Below are 21,691 nucleotides of genomic sequence, written 5' to 3'. Positions count from 1 at the left end.
GAGGACCGAGGAGAGTCGACCTTCACCTCGCGTCATGCTTACGTTATTAGGTCCTTTTTGCTCTCCTTGCACTGGGGGTACTTGGGCTTGGGGCTCGGGATGGTCACCTCCCCAGGGTACCTTCTTTCTTCCAGAGCCTCCTGGAATGGGTCCAGGTCTTCTGGCTGTAGACAGAACACAGACAGCTTCAGTGCAAGCCGAGAAGGGCCCACGCCCGCTGGGCTCCGGCTCTGCTTCCCCACCTCTTCTCCCACGATTCATAACCCAACGCTCTGTTCCCTGGCAAGGCTCCTTCTGAGAAAGCAGACTCCCCGGTGTACCGCTGCTCCAAATTTCAAAGTCCATGGTAAACTGCCAGGGGTCAGAGCCCTTACTCAGTCTCCTGCTGGCCAAACTGCAGCAGGACTCACAGCCAGTGTGGCAGCTGGGGGTCTCTCTCATCCAGTACCCAGGGGATGCCTGCTGCCCACCACTGACACTGCACTGCTACTCAGCCCTACGTCACTGGCGAGTGTTTTAATATATGTGCCTTGAAGTCTCAGTCGATGGAAGACAACTGTGGAATGTGATCTTAAACTGCCCTTGGGCAGCATTTTCTGAGTACCTGTGTTTAGTTGCGTCCACTTGCAGTAACCTATGAATCCCTATAGGTGGCAGCGCCGGCAGTTGGTGCCCTCAATTCACACTGCACAGCTCTGTTCCTCATAGGACCTACAAGATGAGAGTTTTTGTCCCTGTGTATGGGAGCTTAATTCTAGTTATAATAAATTTGGGGATTCAAATACAATGTATTTTTGATAGTAATGATTTAACATTGCAGGAGAGTACAACAATTTTTTGGAATTTAGCTTGCCACCCAGATTTGATTTTTTTCACAATGTCTAGATACTTAAATCAATTTGAGGAATAAACACAATAGACTTATGGGCATGTGGCTTCCCTGTCAATTCCTTCATGGAGCTAATATTTCTTTTCCCACCACCTTGTTTCTGTAAGACACAATTGCTTGGTGGGGGTTCATTTTGTAGGAAATAAAGGAGAGTCTAAATATGGATGAAAAAATCCAATAAAGAAAAAGAATCCTTCCTTCCTCTTTTAGCCCAAGGGACATTATATCCACTTTAATAACCTGAATTTGAAAATTCAAATTCCTTCAACAATATGTTCTTGACAAGGGTGTCATATGGTCCTAACAAGGCTGGGTGATTGTGCATTCAAGGCCAGGCACACTCGTCTGAGGTTGTGGTCTTGGAGAGGAGCCCTGTCCTTCGCTTCAGAGAGCATGCCGGCAGCCATCGGCTGCTTCGCACACTCACTGCTCATTGCCAGCCTCTCCTAGCAGAGAAACCTGAGCTGCTGCTTTGACAAGGAACTAGTGCTGCCTGTGCCCTTCCCCAGAGGAACTTGTAGCAAAGCACACTTGTCAGAAATACAATGTAAGAGTCAACAGTTTGTTTCCCCCAAACTGGTAAGCCACCATCTCTTCCAGGTCAGGGAGAAGTGTCCCTACCTAAATCCTAGGCAGCTGAAAGCCATATTTAAAGAAAAACTGGGCTTGTTTTGAACGTGTGCAAATGGCATCTGCTCTCAGCCAGGCCTACTCCAGCCTCTCAAAGATCACAGCCAGAGCCAAGAGAAGGGACAAAGGACGTACGGCCATCTCTTTGGGGTCATCCTCGTCCACCCGTCGGGGCTTCATCTTGGTGTAGTCCACTGGCAAGTCCCAGCAGTCGCCCTCGCTGAGCTGGAAGCACCGGCTGCTCATCACTGCCTGCTGCTGAGGGGACATGGGCTCCAGGGGCGTCAGGACGGGGCAGCAGCTATCCCGAGGCCTCTGTTTGTTCATGCTGAGGTCCAGGGTGCCATTCTCATCCACGTCCATGTCAGGGTTCTGTTGGCAGAGAGACATGTGACAGCCGGGCCGAGCACTTGGAACACCCCATCCTGTGCGCCCAGACTGTGGCCCTGCCCTCAGCAGTGTCATGTTCACCCCCAAACTCCTCATTACTGTCACTCCCAAGGCAGGCCAGCTTGGTCTGATGGCCATGTCAGCTACCCGGGGCTTACCTGGAAAGTTGTGTGGAGACTGATGAATGGATCTTTGACCATTTCCCTATTTTTCTGCCATCTTCCCCCCCTCCCTCTCTTTTCCCATTCCCTCCAGTGCATCTCTGTTTTTAGAAATGAGCATGGCCATAAGAGATTCAAAGAAGTACTTCTTTTTGATGTCATTAGAGTTCAAATGCCTACAAGATCAAAAATGTGTGTGTCTCTCCGTGTGTATGTCTGTGTGCATACATGCAGCTTATGAACTCTCCTTTAGTTTCATTGATGCCAATGTTTCAAGAATTAGGAGGAAAACGAAAGACTCAAGGATGAAGGAAGGAGGAGAAAGGAACCGATTTTCTTTCTGAGCCCTGTGCAGTGCTGAGGACTCTGCTTGCAGACGAGGTATGCAGCCCAGCCTGGCACAGGGCTGGGTCTGACCTGCTCTATGCGTCAGCACCCTGCACTGCAGCCAACTGCCCAGGAACAAACCAGAGAGGTGCGTTTCAAGGTAAGAATGCTTCAGGGAGACAAGGCTCCTTCCCACCTGCAGGAGGAGGGAGAGAGGGGCCCATGGAGGACAGAAATGCCCCCAGTAATTCTCCACTTTTCTGGCAGAATTACACTTTTTTGGACAAAAATGTGATGTCAGAGATGGAGTGAAACTGCTGCCTGCCAGGAAGGACCCAGCAGCACTTCCCTCTGGACGTCATTGCCAAGGAGGATCCACCACTGGGAGTCCTGGACTGAGGCTGTCCCCGGTATGTGTCCAGCATCATCCTGCCAAAGAACATCCTGATCTCCAGCTCTGATACTCATTTCGGCTGACATGATGTTTGAGTTGCTCTCTTAGTTTAAGAAAGTGAAAACTAAACTCAACTAAAATAAAAGTTTCTGTCTTGCCCTGGAGGGATCTTTCATGGTAGTCTTGCATTTTACCAGCCCTGATCACGTGAAAACTGCACGCCCCTAATGCTGCTCCACTACTAGGAATAAAAATATCAAAAAGAAAAAGCATTTGCAAAACATAAGATTACTGACCTTTCTCCATCCACACAAATTATACTCATTTATAAGGACTACTGTCAGAGCTGTTAGCGAATGCAGCATGGCCGACTGGCTTTAGATAATGGAGAGAGCGCCCTTTGTCTGGAGAGTGGCTGACATCCACAAGCCAGAGCCTGCGCTCAGAACACAATGGGCCCCCTAGCGGCCCGGGCGAGACAGCTCTCCATTCTGCCGTGTTGGGGGCGCTCCCTCTCCTCTCTGGGCACACGTGGGAGCCCTTTGGTGAGGAAATGAACAATAGGAAAGCCGGTGACCCCTGCGCTCCCTTCCAGCATCTGTGACCGTGTGGCCTAGCAGCGCCATGTGACTTGCTCCCGGGCCATCTATTGGAAATGTGGGTGAGGGGCAGCCCGCCTCTATTTGATAAGGGTGCTGCCAAACCTTCCTCTCATTTAACGTCAAGGTGCTTTGCTCTTTGAGTTCTCTGTGAGGTCATTTGAAACGCCACGAAGACTTTTGATGTGTGAGTTACAAACAGTCACACTGTGAGCTCAGAGTTTACAGAACCGATTTTCCACCCTAAAGAGGGAGAGGCCTGGCGATTTCTCCTGACCTAGAACACATGGGTCTCCTGGGCAGTGGTGCAATGGGCAGCTGCAGCCGCGCGGCATCACTGCTCAGGTGAAGGACCTGCAGCACCGGCAGAGCGCCCCCGCGCGGGCGGCAGCGCAGCTGGCTCGGTGCGGTTGCCGCGAGCAGAAGCCCCGCCTCCCGAGCCCGCCCGCGGCCAGGCGCAGGTGGGCGTACCCGCGCGGCACACAGGTCCTGTGGCTTGGTGGACAGGTTCTGTGGCATCTCGCGGCAGCGCGTGGACAGGTTGAGGATGGCGGCGGCCGCCATGTGCGCGGCCTCCACGTCGTGCGTGTAGTCGAAGCTGCTCTTGCTGCACGTGCTGCTGGCGCTGCTGCCGCCGCCGCAGCTCAGGTTGCTGCTGCTGCTGGGCGCGTAGCTGCTGGTGGTGCTGCTGCTGGGGCTGGCGGTCTTGCAGTACCGCTTCGCTGCGGAGACAGCGGACAGGACGACTCAGGCCCCGAGCCCAGGACGCGGGGACACACAGCTCCCCCGCCGCCCCGCCCCCGCATTTAAACACACAGCGATGGGGAACATGATGTGGGGGCTTCTCACAAAGAGGACCTCTGGCTTCTTTCCCTTTTTAACATGGCAGGTGTTCGGTTAGCAGAGGGCTGGGGTGAGCTGGGAAGGAAGGCACCCTTTTCTTCAACAGACTGCACAGACATGCGTGGCAACTTCCCCTCCCTGTAAAGGAACACCCCTGGCTTGGATCTGGCTACAGATAGTGACAGTTCCAGTCTGGTCAGGGCTTGAGGAACCAGCTTGTCTGGGGTGGGGGATATTGTAGCGGTCAGCTTGGGCTCTGTGTCCCACATGCAGGTGACTCAGATTCAAGGGCCATATGGGGATCACCTGTTGGGGTTATGGAGACCCTGTGCTTTGGGAAATGGATTTTTGGCTGGGCCTGCAGGCTGGACAATGTGGCCCCAATAGCCCTTATGCTATGCATCCCATACAGGCTGTGGAGGGAAAGGTAGAATATACACACCTGTGGCCCTGGATCAGGGTAAGTGTCAAGACACCCCTGACTGGCTGCCGGGTGTGCAGTCAGGCACTAACCCTTTATGTCAGCAGCCTCTCCGTCTGCCTGCAAGGAGCCTGGACTGCTCAGTGTCCCTTAGGAACAGCTGTCTTCACTAACAGCAGGCAGGAGGAAAGAGAGTTATTTTTAGAGCTCCTTAAAACCTCCTTTAGTACCAGGATGATAAAATGTCTGAGTCGGTCATGTGTCAGGATGGGACCTTTTCCTACTCATACAGTATCACTGCCAGGATGTCAGAATGCGTTCTTTTGCGTGGGTGCATGGATCCACCTTATATCCCGTGTCTGCAGACCCCCATGGAGCTAGACTCTGCAGGTGCTTTCACCCTCCCCCAGGAGCTTCTCCTCTCTCCAGCTGCCATGGTCAGCCCTAGGCAGGCTGCCCTAAGAGCAGCTTGGCCTGCGTTCTGTTGTGCCTGGCCCTCCATGGGCTGTGTCTCTAAAGAGGCCACCTCCATTCCCGTGGCTGCCAGGGAGCCTGGCAGCTGGACACTGTTCCCTGGTTGTTGGCCTCCAGCAGCCCTCCGTCTAGAACTCAAGTGCAGCGCCTTGCTCTAGAGACAACCCACGCAACACACCCTCTCACACAGCTGAGCCATCTTCCGAGTCATACCACACCCTACCCAGGGCACCAACTGGGAGGCCCAGGAGGGATAGGCTGAGGGGTCGTGGCCGCTAACTAAGGGCTGGCTAGAGAACGCACACTCAGGACACTGGGGACGAGGTGCCTCCTGGGTGACAGGATGAGGCAGTGGAGACCAGAACCCAGGAGGCAAACTGGCCACCTCACTCTCCTCAGCCTCCTGCCCCAAACCACAAAGCAAATTGCATACGTTAGTGGCTTGCGCACACAGCCTCTCTGCTGTGAGCCTGAGAAGGGCAGACTGTCCTCGCTGTCGTGCGCTCTGCCCAGCACGGCCCTGGGAGCAGCTCCCACTTGGGTAGCTCAGCATGCCCGAGGTCAGTTGCCTCCCATGGGGTCTCCTCCCTCGGCTTTCTGAATGCTCTTTACTAAGGAGCAGAACTGTACCTCAGGGTGGGCCTGCTGCAGGTCTAAGAGCAGCCTTGCCAGGCCTCTGAGGGCGACCCTGGGCACATGTGGGAGCAACCAGAGGGGCCAGACAGTGGCCACCAAAGTCCTCAGAGTCGCTGCCTGGGGTACTTTGGGATGCTCTGGATGTGGACTAAAGTTCTTGGTTTTCATCATTTAGAATTTTGTTAAAAATAGGGTTATGGAAACTAGGGGAAATGAAATAATATATACTAGGGACATCTTTTTCCTTTTAATAATCTGATAAAGGCTAGCTATTGGTTCAGGAATGAGAGAAGAAGTGGTCCAGGTAAACAGGAAAAACAGTTGCTTTGTTTTGAAACTAGACAATGTCCATTTCTAAAAAATGCTCAAGGACCAACTTGGGTCTACAGTTCAACAGCAGCTAGTGCTGGGGGGCTGTGGCAGATGTGGCAGGCTTGGGAGTGGCTCTGCTCAGCGCTGGACAGGGTCCTCAGGCAGGAGAGTAGTGCAGGGTAAGGGGAGCCGGTTGCTGCCTCCTGGGTGTCAGCTTCATCCTGCTGTCTGTCTGTGTCGTGGTGGCCACACTGGGTACCACTGCCGTCTACTCACAGGGCTCTCTAACGTGACTCCTCTAGCCCACCACCTCCTAGTGACATGCTGCTGCATGCCCATCTCAGAGATGTGGAAACCAAGGCTGACCAAGGGCAAGACAGACACACAGGGGAGGGCCTGGGCCACAGTCAGGGCGCAGGTTGCCTGGTCTTATCAGCCTTCTGTCTGTCAAACAGTGCGATGTCTACGGGGCAGCAACCTTTAAAGGGAGTCTCTACCGTGACTGCACTTCTTCTCTTGCCTTCCCTGGATTGCTTGAAATCATCCTGAAGTCATGAATTGACATCAGCAGGAGGGAGCACCTCCTTACCCAAGTGTCTAAACCTCAGACGCCACATCTGGGTTATACCAAGAGCATAGTTTACAATTGTATCCGGCAAGTAAGCTGTCGATAATTTCTTGATTCACCCGTCAACTCATTTCACTCAAATAATTATGACAATATTTACCTCATATCTATCCTTCTACTGGACATAAATAATTTTTTTGTGTTTATTCAAAACAAAAATAAGAATATCTATACTTTAGATCATTCAAGAAAGGAATGATCCTAATATTGCCTATTTGTGAATGACCACAAATCCCTTAGCATCAGACATTTGGGCCGAACTTAACATGCTCTGAGTCATGATGCTGACTCTGGTGCACTGCAGGGCAGGGGCAGGGAGCATTGGCCCTGGTAGTCCCCAACTTCTTCTCCCCCAGGACTGACCAAGCCCTGCTTTGTCAGATGAGAGCAACCTAACAGAGATCAAATGCATGGCAAGTAACAAACAGATTTTGTTTTTGATACCAGGGATCAAACCCAGGGCCTTGTACATGCGAGGCAACTGCTCTACATTGAGTTACACTCTCAGTCCCCAGATATATTTTAAATCCAGCTGCTTTTCCATCAAAGAGCAGACAACATTTTCTAAGATCCTGGTGCCCAGCTGACTTCGGGAAGGCATGAGGAACATTATCACATCCCCCCAGAAGGCAGCAGGTGTTGATGGCCCTGACCACCACTTCTCCTAGCATCTTGTCCCTGTATGCAGGAAGAACTACACAATCACCATGCCTAGGATGAATTATGGCTGCATATGCAAATTAAAAACCCCAAAGCAAACAAACACAGACTTCCCACCAGAGCTTCTTCCTGCCTACTCTGTGTGTGTAGCTTCTTTCTGAACATGAGCAGCTTATTCTCCTAGGAGTGTCTGTTTCCTTGTGCATTAGCATTTGCGTGCAGGGAATAGATAAATATGCCCTTACAACCCCGAATTTCCATGAAAACTAGACAAAAAAAAATGTGAGCAAAGGTTATCTATCATGAGGTCTCACTTCCACCAGACCTCACCAGGAGCTGGTGACCTTGAGGCCTGCCTAGTCCATCTGACCTTCCACATTGTAATCTGCAACCCTGGTGCTCAGAGCTTTTACTGTGAGCACATAGTTCACCACAAGCACATTAAAATGTGGATGCAGAATCTTATATGGGAAAAAGGAGCCTTTTTTGTCAAATAGCCTGTTAGATAAAGCCTGCAATGCAGACGGTGTGCTTACAGGGTCTTGGAGACATCTCTCCATGGGTCACCCTTCACGTGGCTACTCCCTGCCTTATCTGCCCTGTACTGCACAGGAGACCCACGCACAAGGCCTCTTGCACACCAGAAACTTATAGCCTCGTGGGAAGATAAGATATTCAGGGGTGAAATGACCCAGGGATGAGACATGGAGCTACCCTGTGGGCTGCAGAGAGCAGAAGTACATCCTGCCCAGAGGTTGTGTAGACAGGAATAGGGGAGGGCCTCACAAGGCTGGGAGGTCCTCGGAGAAGGCAGCAAAGGAGGTGCCCTGGAGTAAGGCAGGGGGTGGGTGACAGGAAAAGGGCCAGGGGAAGCCTTCCAGGTTGCAGGAAGGAGAACCAGCTCCAGAGGAACTGTGGAGCAGGGGGCTGGGGCCGCCAGGGCCACTGGGTCAGACGTCTGAGGCCCCCACCTTGGGACTCCTGGGGCCACGGGCCTGGACCAGGGAAGAGGTCAAGACAGCAAGTGAGGAGGTGTTGGTGGAGTGGAAGAGGAGGCTCCAAGACGATTCCAAGATCTGGGCTTATAGAATTTAAAAGCTGGGAATAGCCAAAGGATCGGCCAGAGGGGAACCCACGTACGCTGGGGACTTAACAGATTTCAGGACATCTTGGGTGGTAACATACTGTCCAGAGGTGCCACAGAGGTGGCTTAGATCCAGGTCAGCAGCTTTTCCTGCAGAGGTCTCTGCAGTGACCATTGGATTTCCTGGTGGCTAAGTGATCCTGGCCCCTCAGCTCTGTCCCTGTCCAGCAGCCCAGACCATGGGTAAGCATGGGAGGCCACTTGGGCAGATTTAATGAGGTTTAAATCTCACATAGATTTTACATTTCATAGGACAGTCCCCTTATTTTGTTTTATTTCTCCAATTATTTAAAAATGTTAAAACCATTCTTAGCTCACCATAGGACACAGGTAGGGAGGATGGGCCTAGAGCCCTGGAGTGGACATGCGTGGGGTGCTGTGGCCTTCACACTGTTGCTCCTCCATCACCCAGGGGCTCCCTACAGGATGGCCCTGTCCTCTCCAGCATGGTAGATAATAAGAAGCTCCCTGGTTGAGCCCTGTCTTCCTCCAGGATCCCCAGACCCTTGACTGTCCTCATGAACCACAGGTGTCCCCAGCTTCATGCCGTTTCTCCTACAACTCGAGGACGGAGTGTGCAATCTGCCCCTTTGGTGAAGCTCACCCAACCTTCCAGACAGAAGGGAGCCCTTGCCTCACTGTGTGTCAGGGCCTTCCACAGCCTTGTGTTGATCTATCACGTCCTCTCTGAAACCTTCTATCCAGAGGAAAGGTCATCAGCTGAGAGGCCACCAGCCACTGGCCGTGTCTGGGGAGGCAGGGCTTAAAGGGAGGTTTGCTGATTGCTTTAACCACTCTGGCAGGTTTGGGGGGTGCCCCGAGGCTGGGGAGGGTGGACTCCTCTCTGTTCATTCTGCACCACCAGGCCCTGCTCTGTTCCCTAAGAATCACACTTTTCTACAGCAGGCTGATTCTGAGGCTTCTTAAGGGAGCAGTGTCTGCATGCTCTGTGCCCAGGTAGCCAGACTGGGAGAACACTGTGTGGGCACTGCAGCATCCACCCAGGTGAGGGTCACCTCCTGGTGCAGGTGCGAGGACTATGCCCAGCTCCAGCCCTGCACAGCTCTACCCAGCACTCTGGCCGCAGTGGGCACTTCCTTGACCTTTCTAAGATCTTCAGGTGAACCCAGCAGACCAAAGGTTGAGCTGTCTACTTGGTTCTCAGTAAATTGTGCTAACGTGCCATTTCCTTTTCTCTTGGTTTCCGGAGGACCTGGGCTGAGGTCCCACCCTGCATCGCCAAGAGGGTCTTGTTTTCTGGTGGGGCCATGAAAAGAATGGGTCAGCCTGATTTTCCCACCACAGGCATTGCCTGGGCTGGTGAGTGAGCACCTGTGATTACTGTGTATTCATCTCTCTCTCTTTGACGGGCAGAGGGTGGCCAGACACAGCCTTCTCTCTGCTGACTCTCCCACGGCTGGGCTGGGACCACACCTAGCCCTACTCTATTCTCCAGACAAGGAGTGAGTGGAGCTGCAGACTGTGGGCCTGGTACCAGTCTGCTCCAGTGTTACGCAGCTAGAACCGCAGGCCCAGAGAGCCCTCCAGCTCCCAGAGGGGTTCACACCTCGAGGACACTCTGCCTGTCTCGACTTTACTGGAGCCCCGTATGCTAAGGTCGAGCCTGGCTGCAGAGACAAGGTGAAAGAAACCAGGCCACATAGAGCAGCCACAAAGACAAGGTAAAAATGAGCCTCTAAGGAAGGGCCTAGTTCAATCACTGAGAGCCGCCGGGTTGGGAAGGATTCCCAGAGCATCTTCAATTATGTGAATGACGTTTCGTCTTGACCCTTCACTTGCAATTGAATGAATGAGATCACAACAAATCCATGACTGGTGAATATTACCAAATAAACAGTAAAACAAAGTAACTATCTTTATATCCATTGTAGCCATTCCCTTTTCCCACTTACATCTAGGTTTCTGAATATTGAGGAATTATATGCAGGGATAATCAATGTGTGACACATCACAGGAATGGTAAATTCTACCCACTATACAAACAAATGGCCATTTAGGTAAGAAGTAGCACTGCTGAAAAGCAGGAAGCAACTTCTACTGGATTTAAAAAAGGTTTCTAAATTTCCTCAGTATTCAATTTAAATATTTTTTTCACATACATGTTGTGATTTTAATTAAATGCCTTTTTCAAAGAGAAACCCCTAAACCTTAAAAAACTACTTTTGTTCCTCTGCCTATCAGCACCAAATCATCAGAACTTCATAGCCTGAGTCCAGAGGGTAAGATTTGCTGAATATATTCTAGAATTTAAAGCAGCTACATGGAGGCTGGGGTTGGGACTCAGTGGTGGAGTGCTCACCTAGCATGAGTGAGGCACCACATAAAGATAAATAAATAAAAATAAAGGCATTGTGTCCACCCACAATTAAAAAAATACTTTAAAAAAAACAGCTACGTGGTCAGATAAGTAGGTAAAATAAAAGGAATAGAGTTGGCCCTCAGGGGAGAGCTACTTACCAGTGAGCTAGCTGGGAGGCAGAGGACAGCCAGCTGTCACCCCGCACAGTGCTCAGGGGGCATGTGGGCCTTGCTGCACCAGTGCTAGGACAGCAGCCAGTGCCCGGGACGTCAGACCAGACAGCACCCGGAGGCTGGCCCTTTCCTCCGCCTGTCCTCCCAGGTAGACGAGGCTCAGGTCCAGCCAGAGCTGGCCAGGTGGAGGGTGTCAGATGTGGCTGCACATCAGAGCCATTGGGAACCTTCTAGAAACACCACTGTGCAGGGAACACCAGGGACCCAGATTAATTGGTCTGGGGTGCAGCCTGGGCATAAGGAACTGAGGAAAGCCCCCTCCTCCGTGACTCTAATGTGCACCAGGGCTGAGGGGGCTACGAAATGCAGGGCTTCTCCAGGAGCCTCACTGCTCTCTCCCGCATGGTCTGTCTGGGGCATCTATGAAAAAGAGGTGCCTCCCTCACCCCGTGAAACCAGGGAGCTTCTCTCCACATCCCACAAGCTACAGAACTATTGCTTTGGAATTGCTGGGGACACTTGTCCTCGTTCTTCCCACAGTTTTGACCCTCTACCCTTTGGACCTGGGCCTCTCAGCATGGGACCGTGCTGTGCGCATCATGCTTGGCACCCTGCATGGCCACCAAGGCTGGGCAGATCTGCGGACATGGATACACACAACAACAACATCAGCATGGCAACGTGTCTCTCATGTATAAGATGTGCACCTCCTACCATCGTCATATCCTTTGGGGGATATGTCCCTGGTTTGCACCTTGGGAGCTATGGCTCTCTTGCCATAAGTATGGTTGTCGTAACTGTTGTACTCAAACGAAGTCTTGGAATATTTCTCGAGCTCCTTGGCCAGGTTGGAGCGCGGCGTGGTGGTGGGGACATTGTTTCTGTAGCCATACTGAGGAATCTCGAGCTGCTTTACAAAGCACATTGGCCTGGAAGTAAACAAGACAACAGACAAGAGCTTGCTTTCCCGCGGCCGTGCACGTGGGTAGCCACATCGCGCTTCCTACAGGTGTCGGGGAGTGGGGGCCTTGCACCGAGATCACAGGTTCATTTTCCCATGCAAGGGCAAAGTGTGCTTTGATCACACAGCCCCAAAGAAGCCACCTGCCTAAAAGTCCACGCAGAAGACAGAACAAGAGATCAGATCCCTAATGTCCTGTGTGCTCTCAGCAGAGGACCGGGGGGCAATGGAGATGTGAGGTATGAGGATGAGGCAGGATCGGACACCCAGGTCTGGTCTTGGCAGTGGTCACAGAGGAGTAGAGCTACACAACCGTGAGACACTGAAAAACTTCCCTTAAAAACACGAGGAAATAAAGAAATACTCTTAGAGACACAGACCGGCACAAAACTAGATTTGTCAAGCTGGACGATAAAACTGAATGGGATCAACTGTCTGTATACTCTTTCAGGACTTCAGCCGGTAGACGTTTCTTTTAGACTTTGGGATAAAATATTTAAATGGAGAACGTTTGGTGACTGTCTACTCATGGGTCCTCTGCCCATGCTCTGTGTGTGTCTGTTGCCAGGCGTCCGTCTCAGAGGTGGAAGCCTTGGGCTTTGACTGTGTCTTCTTAGCCTGGTGGTGAAGTACACGGGCTCCTTCTGCCTCTCCCCAAGTTCTGCTTTGGGTGGAGGGCAGAAGATCATACACTTAAACGTGGAGTTCTACAGTCCAGTCAGCCCTTTTCACTCAGGCAGAATATTTATAAAATGTTTGGATGCATTCCCACATAAGCATGGTTTTTGTGCCCTGTAACTCTTGTTAAAAAGTGAATTCCAAGTGTTGGGACTTTCCTGATGATTCTTTCTGTTTCTGAATTTTGTGAAAACATTTTTAAAAATAAAGACCCAAGAAAGGCTGATGCTTCAGTAGGAATAAAGAAGATGGGGGGAATATATGCATCGGCCCTGAGAGAGACCGGGTCTGGCACAGGGTGCTGGGTCTGCAAGGCTGGGTTCCAGCACTGGCACGGAGCTCTGAGGGTGTAGGCTGGTGTCGCAGTGGGGGACCCCGGCTGGCTGCCTGGGGTGACCTGAGGGTGGGTCTGCTCTCCTCCCCAAGATGACCCCCCAGGGGTTGCTGGCATGGCTGGCCCTCTCCTCTGCAGCCTGCCTCCCTTCTGGAAGTTTGTGTGTGTGAATATGCACATGGACTCTACTGGCCATTGGGGTAGAGACTTCCAAATTATTGTTTTGCTTTTCATGATTGTGAAAGTGCCACATGATTCACTGAAAAAATGTTTAGAAAATATAAGAACTATTTAAAAATCACCTATGATTCTTTGAGAGATGAAAAACTGTAACAATTTTGGTGTCTTTTTGGTTGAGTTGATGCATTTAGTAGTTATCTAACAGTTAAGACATAAAATTTATACATAATTCACACTCTATCTTACATGGAATTTACTTTTACTTTTTTAGGCTTTGAAAAAAAGAGTTCTTAAGTGCATATTGAACTCAATCAATAACACACTATTAACTATTTTCCAACTTTTAGAAAATTTTTTGTTATCATAAATTCTGACTCGATATGCTTTCATGTACAAATCTATTTCTTCTCTGGTCATTTCATGAATTTATATTATTTTTAGAGCAATTACAAAGTTTTGATAGCTGGATTTTTAAAAAAGGGAAGCAAGCCAATTTCTGTGTTGCTAAATAGCACCTATGTCACTTTTAATGACACAATATGGTAAAATACCCAATTTATTTACCAAATCACCAACTTATTTACCTTGATGTATCTAATTTATACTGATTGAGGCAAGAAAATCATGTACCAGTGATGGGTCATCTACTCTGGGGCTTTTTGCCAGGTCACACTGGGATGGCCTCTATGGATAAGGCCCTGGAGCAGGGCTTTGGGGTATGGAGGGCTTTTGTGGGGTTTGGGAGAAGAGAGGCCCTTCTGGCTACGGGGATCAGCTGAGCTGTGATGGAGCAAGCCGTGTTTGAGGGAGACGCTGCCTTCAGGTGAGGTCAGCCTAGGACCTTGGCTGTGGGGAGGGAGCACTCAGGAACGTGCTCCCGGGATGGACTGGGACTTGTTGGGCCTGGCTCTCTGCTCCTTCACCTGTCACAGGCGAGGGCCACTGCAGAGGTTGGGAAGGGCTGGGAGCCCGGGGAGTCGAGAGCTGGGGTGCAGGGTGGACTGAACAGTCCCACTTTTTTCCAGGAGCTCTTGAAGTCTCAGGTTCTTGTGGGTCCAGGTACTGAGACACTTTTTTATTCTAACCTCGCCTACATGATTGTAGGTTTAATATTTTTTCTTCCCTTCTTTCCTTGCTCCATTGAATGAGCACTTCTACCTGGAGACACTGGTGTACAGGGCTGCTGGGACAGACCCTCTCCTGCAAGTGCTCACACCTGGCCCTAGGTCAGCCCGTTGCTGTTGGAGTCTGTGGGAGCATGCAAGACTCCAGAGGCAGGGCCAGTAGCCTGCCCAGGGAGAGGAGTCCGGGCTGCTGCACTCAGTCTGTGTGGCCCTTGGTGGCTCCTGGTGTGGGGTCTTCCCTTGCTGCCCAGGGGCCTGTCCCACCTGCTTGTCACACCAGTCAGAGGCATGAGGAAGCTGTTCATCTGGGCACAGTTATTTGTCCCTGGCCTTCGTTAGTTGGCATCGCCATAGCTATCCAACCCAAAGGGGTACTGAGACACAAGGCCACCTAAACCACAGGCAACGGCTGCTTTCGGCTGGCCTAGGTGGGAGACCATGCCCAAGTGAGCTGACATTTGCAATTGTTTGTATCTCATCTGTCTCAAGCCATCTGTGGGTTTCCACTGAGCTGAACCAACCCTGCTATTGGAAGTAGAGACACATCTGTGTGGACAGCACAGATCTGGTCACAGTGGGCAAAAGAAAATTAAAATTCTGAAAATTCTTTCAGCTACAAGTTTCTCTTCATCATTTTTCAACCTTTTCTGGGTTATTTACCATCCCTTCCTGAGGTGGCCGGGAGCTTTTGTTGGGGGGCATTTCTTGGGCTAATTGTGGGTTCAGAGCTGCCATTGTCTGTCAGACAGTCTTGTGTCCTTAAGCTGAGGGTTCCGGGGACACAGATATGTGAGACAGGTACACTGAGTCTGTAGATGGTTAGCCCCCAGGAATAAAAAATAAAAATTTATTGAAAGTCTCTTTTTGAGTGTTGGGATCATGGATTCTTTTTATGTCTGTTTTTTTTTACTTAATTAAATATTCCTAATCTGTAAATATTTAAACTTTTCTGTTGGAGGAGAGAGATAATTTAATTACTGTGGTAAATTAATGTAAGAAACTGTGAAATAATACACAAGAACCAAAAAAGATATTCACCTCCCTTGCATGGTGATTTTCTCCATGTGATTTATCCCAAAGAATAATTTAGCAGGAGCAAAATGCTGATCTATGGAAAAATGTTGGTCATTAATAGTAAAGTCGGACATGAGCCGAGTGCCTGGGCTGGACCTGGCTGCTACACTGGGGGCGTCTACCCAGCAGGATGCGCATGGCCCTGAGATGGCAGTCCTGACAGTGTGCAGAGGGAGGGCTGTGGACCTGCTACGACAGTCAGAGCACGGGAATGCCCAGCGGTGGTGGCTTTCATGTGGACAGGGTCTGGAGGCAGATGCAGGACTGAGAGATGGACATAGAGCTTAGGATGCGGATCCCTCCCCTGCCTCCTACGGGTCCTGGCCTTCCCAAACCTGGAACAGCAGCAGAGGCTCTACGGGACACTCCCCAACCTCCCGGTCTTCACATGCAGTGATTCCATGATGTCAGCTAAGTCCCCAGACTGTCTGCCCTCGGTTTTCTGGCCTGTCAACTGGCAGTCATAGCACCCACACCCACCTACACTGGGGTGCCTGAGGGTCAAAGGCAATGACTGCCCGGACGGCTTTCCAAACGTAAGCCCTGTCTTGGTCGAGGAAGTGTCCATAACCCTCACATTTCCAGCAGCAACACCGCCCTGTAGGCTGGTGTCATGCCCTGGCTCCAAATTAAGGTGACTTTGGGCATCTTCTTAATTTTCAAATCTCCCCTTGCACTTAGCATTCATAGAGTTATGAGATGTCAGAGCCAGAAAGAAAACCAACAGTGCTGCGCCCCGTCCTCTCCCTCAGATCACGCTGGGCCACCGAGGCCGGGACAGGCTGCTCTCGGCTCCCACTCAGCCCAGCACAGCCACCCTGGCACCCTGCCACTCAGTGAGCGATCCACCTGTGGAGTGTCGGTGCTCAGGAGCACTGGGTGATGGTAGATGGACCTCATGGATGACACACTCCTGTTTGGGTACCTGAGGACTCGGTCCGAGGCCTGGTTGGACTTGGACACATCGCAGCTCTGGTGTTTTTCTTGGGCCTTTGCCAGTTTCTCTGCTGCAGCAATAGGGCATCCAGAGAGGCTGCAAGTGAAAAAGGGGGTTAATGTCTGGCCACCAAGGGCTTCACAGCACCCAGCCCAACCACCATCTCCTCTCCCCGGGGGAGCACTGAGACCCGACGGGGCAGAACCCAGCAGCCTCCCAAGCCCCTGGGAGTCCTGAAGGGCTGAGTTAGTCGTGCAGCGTTTTGGCCTGTGTGACTTCCTCTGGGTGTGCATGCTGCGGTGCTGATGGCAGCACCCTGCACCACCCTTCTGGAGAGAGCAGCCTCGTCAGGCGCATTCAGGAGAACAGGAGAGAGGCGAGGCTCAGACATGGTCCTTCTGGACAGGAGCCTCGACGGCTCGGGAGGGTGCAGCCCTGAGCAGCCCAGGAATGGCAAGGGTGGGCAGGCACCAGACGAAGGAGCACCGAGCCTGTTCTGCAGACATATCACCTGGGCTTTCGCCAGTCAGTCTGACCTTTGCACTATCATGTTCTCGGAAGAGGGGAAAATGAGAGGGAAGGAAGCGGAGTAATCTCCAGGACTGCACAAAAACATTTTTTAGACTCAACTGCTCAGGCTGGTCAATCTGGAAGGAAAAGAAGCGGGCTTTCCTGTTTGAACCACTTCCTCCAGAGAGTACATGTGTCCACGGGTGTGAGCACCTGTGCTGTCTGACACAGAGGCACTGAGGGTGGCTGAGGAACTGCCCCAGGAGCGCAGCCTGGCACAGCACCCAGCACCAGCTCACCCTGCGCCACGTCCTCCTGCACGTGAAGCACAGCGCACCCCTGACGGGCACAGGGCAGTGCTTCGTTCATTGTGAATTTAACAGAAGTGAATAAGTTTGCCAGCCACACAGGAAGGGTTGGGGTGAGGCTTACTGTTTCCTCTCCAAAGACAGTTCTACGTGAGCTTGAAGCTCACACCACAGCCAGAAACTGGGCTCAGAGGTCGCTTTTCTGCACTGAGGACACGAGGCTATCTGGTATGAGCTGAGTATTGTGAGGATGGCGAGTCACCAAGCTCAAGAGAACAGGAGGAAGCCGGGGTTTGCTGCACGCTGAAGACGTGTCCACAGAGCAATCGTCCTGCAAGAGCTACCTACGGGAGCACGCCTTCCCCTGCCCTGAGCAGCACTGGACATCTGCACAGACTTTGGCCACGTCCATGCTGACCTGGGGTCTCGGCAGAGTGTCAAGGGCAACCAGGGTGAGTGTCACATGGCACAGTGTCACCAGATTCCAGTCCATGTTCCTGTGTGGTGAGCAGCGGATAGCCCGCACATACCTGGGGATAATGGACCCTGGGTCTCCTCTAGTCACCATTAGGGTCCCTCACACTCCACAGGGTGCCCCGCAGGGCTGTTCCCCATTATGACAAGGTGGGTAGACAACTAAAAGTCCGTCTCCCTGCAGGGCGGCCAAGCCTCAGCCCTCGTGCTCTGTGGACTCCACTCTGTGCCCTTTAGAAGCAAACTGTGAGGACTGGGGGCTGGTGGGCGAGTGCTCCCAGGGTGGGGGCCCAGCAGTGTGGCTTACCTTCTGTGGGAGTTCCTGTTGCTATTCACATGCCCTCGCCCTGTGCAGCCTGGAGTGGGACACTTGAGAACATTTTCATGCATGGCAAGAACTTGACAAGGAGAGGCAAAGAAAACAGCCCATCATTAAAACAGGGAAATGTCAGAATTCAAGGACATGCAATCGTTGTACAGAGGCTGGGTTAGTCTAGACACACAGGCCTAAGAGTGTCCGTGATGAGCATGATCAGGAAAACACAGGTCAGGAGAGAGAAGGTCGTCTGCACTGCACTGATGGGCATGCGAAGCAGAGTGCGCTGGCCAGGGGCAGAGAGCGCCACCCTGAGCAGCTCCAGGGGCCGGGGAAGCCCCACGTCCCAGCATGTAGACCTGGCGTGTCAGCAGCACACCTCGGCTTGGAGACAGTGCTGAGGGCAGTGGCTAGCTGAGCAGAGCCCTGGGCTGCAGACTTAAGGATGGAATCAAAGTCTCTCCCTCTAGGAAATAAGCAGTGACCTATGCTCTAAGCAGGATGAGCTGGAACAGCAGAGTGAGAGGGGTAGAGAGACAGCGCCTGGGGTGAGGCTGCCGTGAGCGTCAGAGCTGTGTGGACTGACCAGCAGGGCCCCGCCCGGCCTTGCCTATGTCCCTCTTCTCCAACCCTCAGCGTCCACTCGGCTACTCTGCATCTGGGGAGCTCCTGAGGTTCAAGAGCTGGGGGCCACACCTGCTCAGAGCCAGGCGCCTGGCTCCTCTGAGGGCCCTCCGCCCAACTCTGGACTGTGCCATGGCAGCTCTTCCGGCCAGCACGGCGTGCCAGGTAGGTGGCTGTGCCAGGGCTGCTGGGTCCACTCACTGGCGGCATCACTGTGTTTTCTGTGACTTCCTTCCCCTCTAGTCAGAGCTGCTTTGTCCTGACCTCTGCAGGTCCCTGGACCCTGAAGCCCACGGCTGGGATGTGGCTACTATAGGCATTGACCCCGGTGTGCTGACCACTGGCCACGTTCTTAAACGGAGTCCACTGGCCTTAGTGTGAGAGCTGTGGCCCAGGCTCAATGTGTGACACCAGAACAGCGAAGCCGCCTCCAGTTGATTTGGTGGTGGGAACTGGCCTGGGGTCACGGGTTTCTTTCTGGGGAGATCTAGACACAAGGCCTCCTCTCAGGGGTTCCTTACTGTTCAGTCAGCTCCTCAGGCTGCAGACTTCCTGCCCCTGCCCTTCCCTCCAGGACTCAGACAGCCCCTGTCACCAGTCATCATAGCTCCCTGATGCCACTTCCCTTTTGCACTAACACATGCCTCTCCCCCACCTGATGCCCAACCTTGCTGGGGGTGGTGCCCGCTCCCAGGCCTGACCAGGTCAGTCTCCTGTTGAGTGGAGGTTCAGGCCCCTTGCACGTCCGCACTGTATCGAGATCTGGGGGCTCTCTTTGTTCATGGGCAGCCTTGGAATCCACCTGAACAAGGGTCCTCCCTGCTCTGCTCCTGTCTAACACTGAGGTCTCAACAGGAGGCTCCGATCAGCAGTCAGCAACCTGCCTCCTGGGCTTCCTGGGCCTCGGCCTCCCTCCACATACGGGGCTCTTCAGAGGAGCCAGCTTTCCTGGTTTTGATCCCTCGGACCTCCCTTCCACCTGCTGCCCTCCCTCTGCTTCACCTGGCCTGGGAGAGAGGCCACAGCTCCCCTGCTGGGACCACCCCTGCTGGCTCCCCGCTCACCCCATGTCCTCTCCCTGAGTAACACATTCTCCCTTCGAAACCACTGCTGCTGGAGGGTGTCCTCCAGCTCCGTCCTATTGTCCCTTTGAGCCTGCCCTCGGGCCATGGATACCTTCCAACTGACCTGCTCTTCAGTGTGACCTGCTCTCCCCTCCTGTCTCTGTTCACCTCCTCCAGGCACCCTCCCCCGTCTTCCTTTGCCCTCAGCGGCCTTGCTCCCAGCAGCCTGTCCCTGCCCACACTCTTCCCACTGCCACTGTCTCCTCCATGCCCTGGTCTCGTGTGACCCCAAAGCCCTCTTCTCTGCCCATGCAACCCTGGAGCATCACCCGGGGTCCCAGTCCAGGCCTGGAGATGCCCAGTCCCCACAGTGCCCACTGTGGCTGCTGGTGGGCATCGGGCAGCCACGGGAAGCACTGTTTGGGCCAAGCCCATGTCTCTGCCAGGCTGGGAGCTCCCAGGACTCAGAACCTCTTCTCCTCCCGTGGCACAGTCTCTGTGGTCCTCCCAGGGTGAGCAGAACTATGCTGAACTGGGCTGTACTGGAGTAAGGGAAGCCAGTCCAGCAGGAGAGGCCCAGCAAAGACTCACGCAGACCTGCCCTTCCTCAGGCTCAAGTCATTCCTGGCTTCTTAAAGACACGTCCACAAGCAAATCCACAGCAAGGCTTTTCTGTGCATGAGCTGGAGAACGTTCCTGGACAGGGTCAACTTCCTCCTGCTAAGATGACACCCCATGTGCCCCCACTTCCTCCTGGATGGTGGCATTGCCCTAGCTCCCACTTCTTCCTGGTAAGGTAATACCCTGGGTGCCTCTAGTTTCTCCTGATCAGGTGACATCACCCCATCCCCCACTTCCTCCTGCTCAGGGGTCACCTCCCCAGGCCCCTCCTCCTCCTCCTGCTCAGGGGACACCTCCCCAGGCCCCACCTCCTCCTCCTCCTGCTCAGGGGTCACCTCCCCAGGCCCCTCCTCCTCCTCCTCCTGCTCAGGGGACACCTCCCCAGGCCCCTCCTCCTCCTCCTCCTGCTCAGGGGTCACCTCCCCAGGCCCCTCCTCCTCCTCCTCCTGCTCAGGGGACACCTCCCCAGGCCCCTCCTCCTCCTCCTCCTGCTCAGGGGACACCTCCTTATGCTCCTCCCCCTCGTCATCCTGCTCAGGGGTCACCTCCCCAGGCCCCTCCTCCTCCTGTTGCTCAGAGGACACCTCCCCAGGTACCTCCTCCTCCTCCTCCTGCTCAGGGGTCACCTCCCCAGGCCCCTCCTCCTCCTCCTCCTGCTCAGGGGACACCATCCCAGGCCCCTCCTCCTCCTCCTCCTGCTCAGGGGACACCTCCCCAGGCCCCTCCTCCTCCTCCTCCTGCTCAGGGGACACCTCCCCAGGCCCCTCCTCCTCCTCCTCCTGCTCAGGGGACACCTCCCCAGGCCCCCCCTCCTCTTCCTTCTCAGGGGACACCTCCCCAGGCCCCTCCTCCTCCTCCTCCTGCTCAGGGGACACCTCCCCAGGCCCCCCCTCCTCTTCCTTCTCAGGGGACACCTCCCCAGGCCCCTCCTCCTCCTCCTCCTGCTCAGGGGACACCTCCCCAGGCCCCTCCTCCTCCTCCTCCTGCTCAGGGGACACCTCCTTATGCTCCTCCCCCTCGTCCTCCTGCTCAGGGGTCACCTCCCCAGGCCCCTCCTCCTCCTCCTGCTCAGGGGACACCATCCCAGGCCCCTCCTCCTCCTCCTCCTGCTCAGGGGACACCTCCCCAGGCCCCTCCTCCTCCTCCTCCTGCTCAGGGGACACCTCCCCAGGCCCCTCCTCCTCCTCCTCCTGCTCAGGGGACACCTCCCCAGGCCCCACCTCCTCCTGCTCAGGGGACACCTCCCCAGGCCCCTCCTCCTCCTCCTCCTGCTCAGGGGTCACCTCCCCAGGCCCCTCCTCCTCCTCCTCCTGCTCAGGGGACACCTCCCCAGGCCCCCCCTCCTCTTCCTTCTCAGGGGACACCTCCCCAGGCCCCTCCTCCTCCTCCTGCTGCTCAGGGGACACCTCCCCAGGCCCCTCCTCCTCCTCCTGCTGCTCAGGGGACACCACCCCAGGCCCCTCCTCCTCCTCCTCCTGCTCAGGG

The 21,691-nt window shown here is 53.7% G+C and overlaps 1 protein-coding gene across 21 annotated transcripts in view; it reads right to left on the bottom strand.

Annotated features, from left to right (window-relative positions):
* Myt1l (myelin transcription factor 1 like) overlaps positions 1-21,691 on the bottom strand; it is a 338,827-nt gene that overhangs the window by 57,432 nt on the left and 259,704 nt on the right. For all 21 annotated transcript variants that reach the window (XR_013429313.1, XR_013429314.1, XM_078029761.1 and 18 more), the window contains 6 exons: positions 17,889-17,979; positions 16,278-16,385; positions 11,716-11,930; positions 3,862-4,112; positions 1,655-1,891; positions 43-164 (listed from right to left, as the gene is read on the bottom strand). Coding sequence is in view for 19 of the 21 variants with exons in the window: in XM_078029761.1 (XP_077885887.1) it covers positions 43-164; positions 1,655-1,891; positions 3,862-4,112; positions 11,716-11,930; positions 16,278-16,385; positions 17,889-17,979 (1,024 nt within the window). In the remaining 2 variants the exon portion in view is untranslated. The remainder of the gene's footprint in view (positions 1-42; positions 165-1,654; positions 1,892-3,861; positions 4,113-11,715; positions 11,931-16,277; positions 16,386-17,888; positions 17,980-21,691) is intronic.

Source organism: Ictidomys tridecemlineatus, chromosome 12 (genome assembly GCF_052094955.1).
Source record: "Ictidomys tridecemlineatus isolate mIctTri1 chromosome 12, mIctTri1.hap1, whole genome shotgun sequence".
Lineage (NCBI taxonomy): Eukaryota > Metazoa > Chordata > Mammalia > Rodentia > Sciuridae > Ictidomys > Ictidomys tridecemlineatus.
This window is presented reverse-complemented; position numbering and strand designations above follow the sequence as displayed.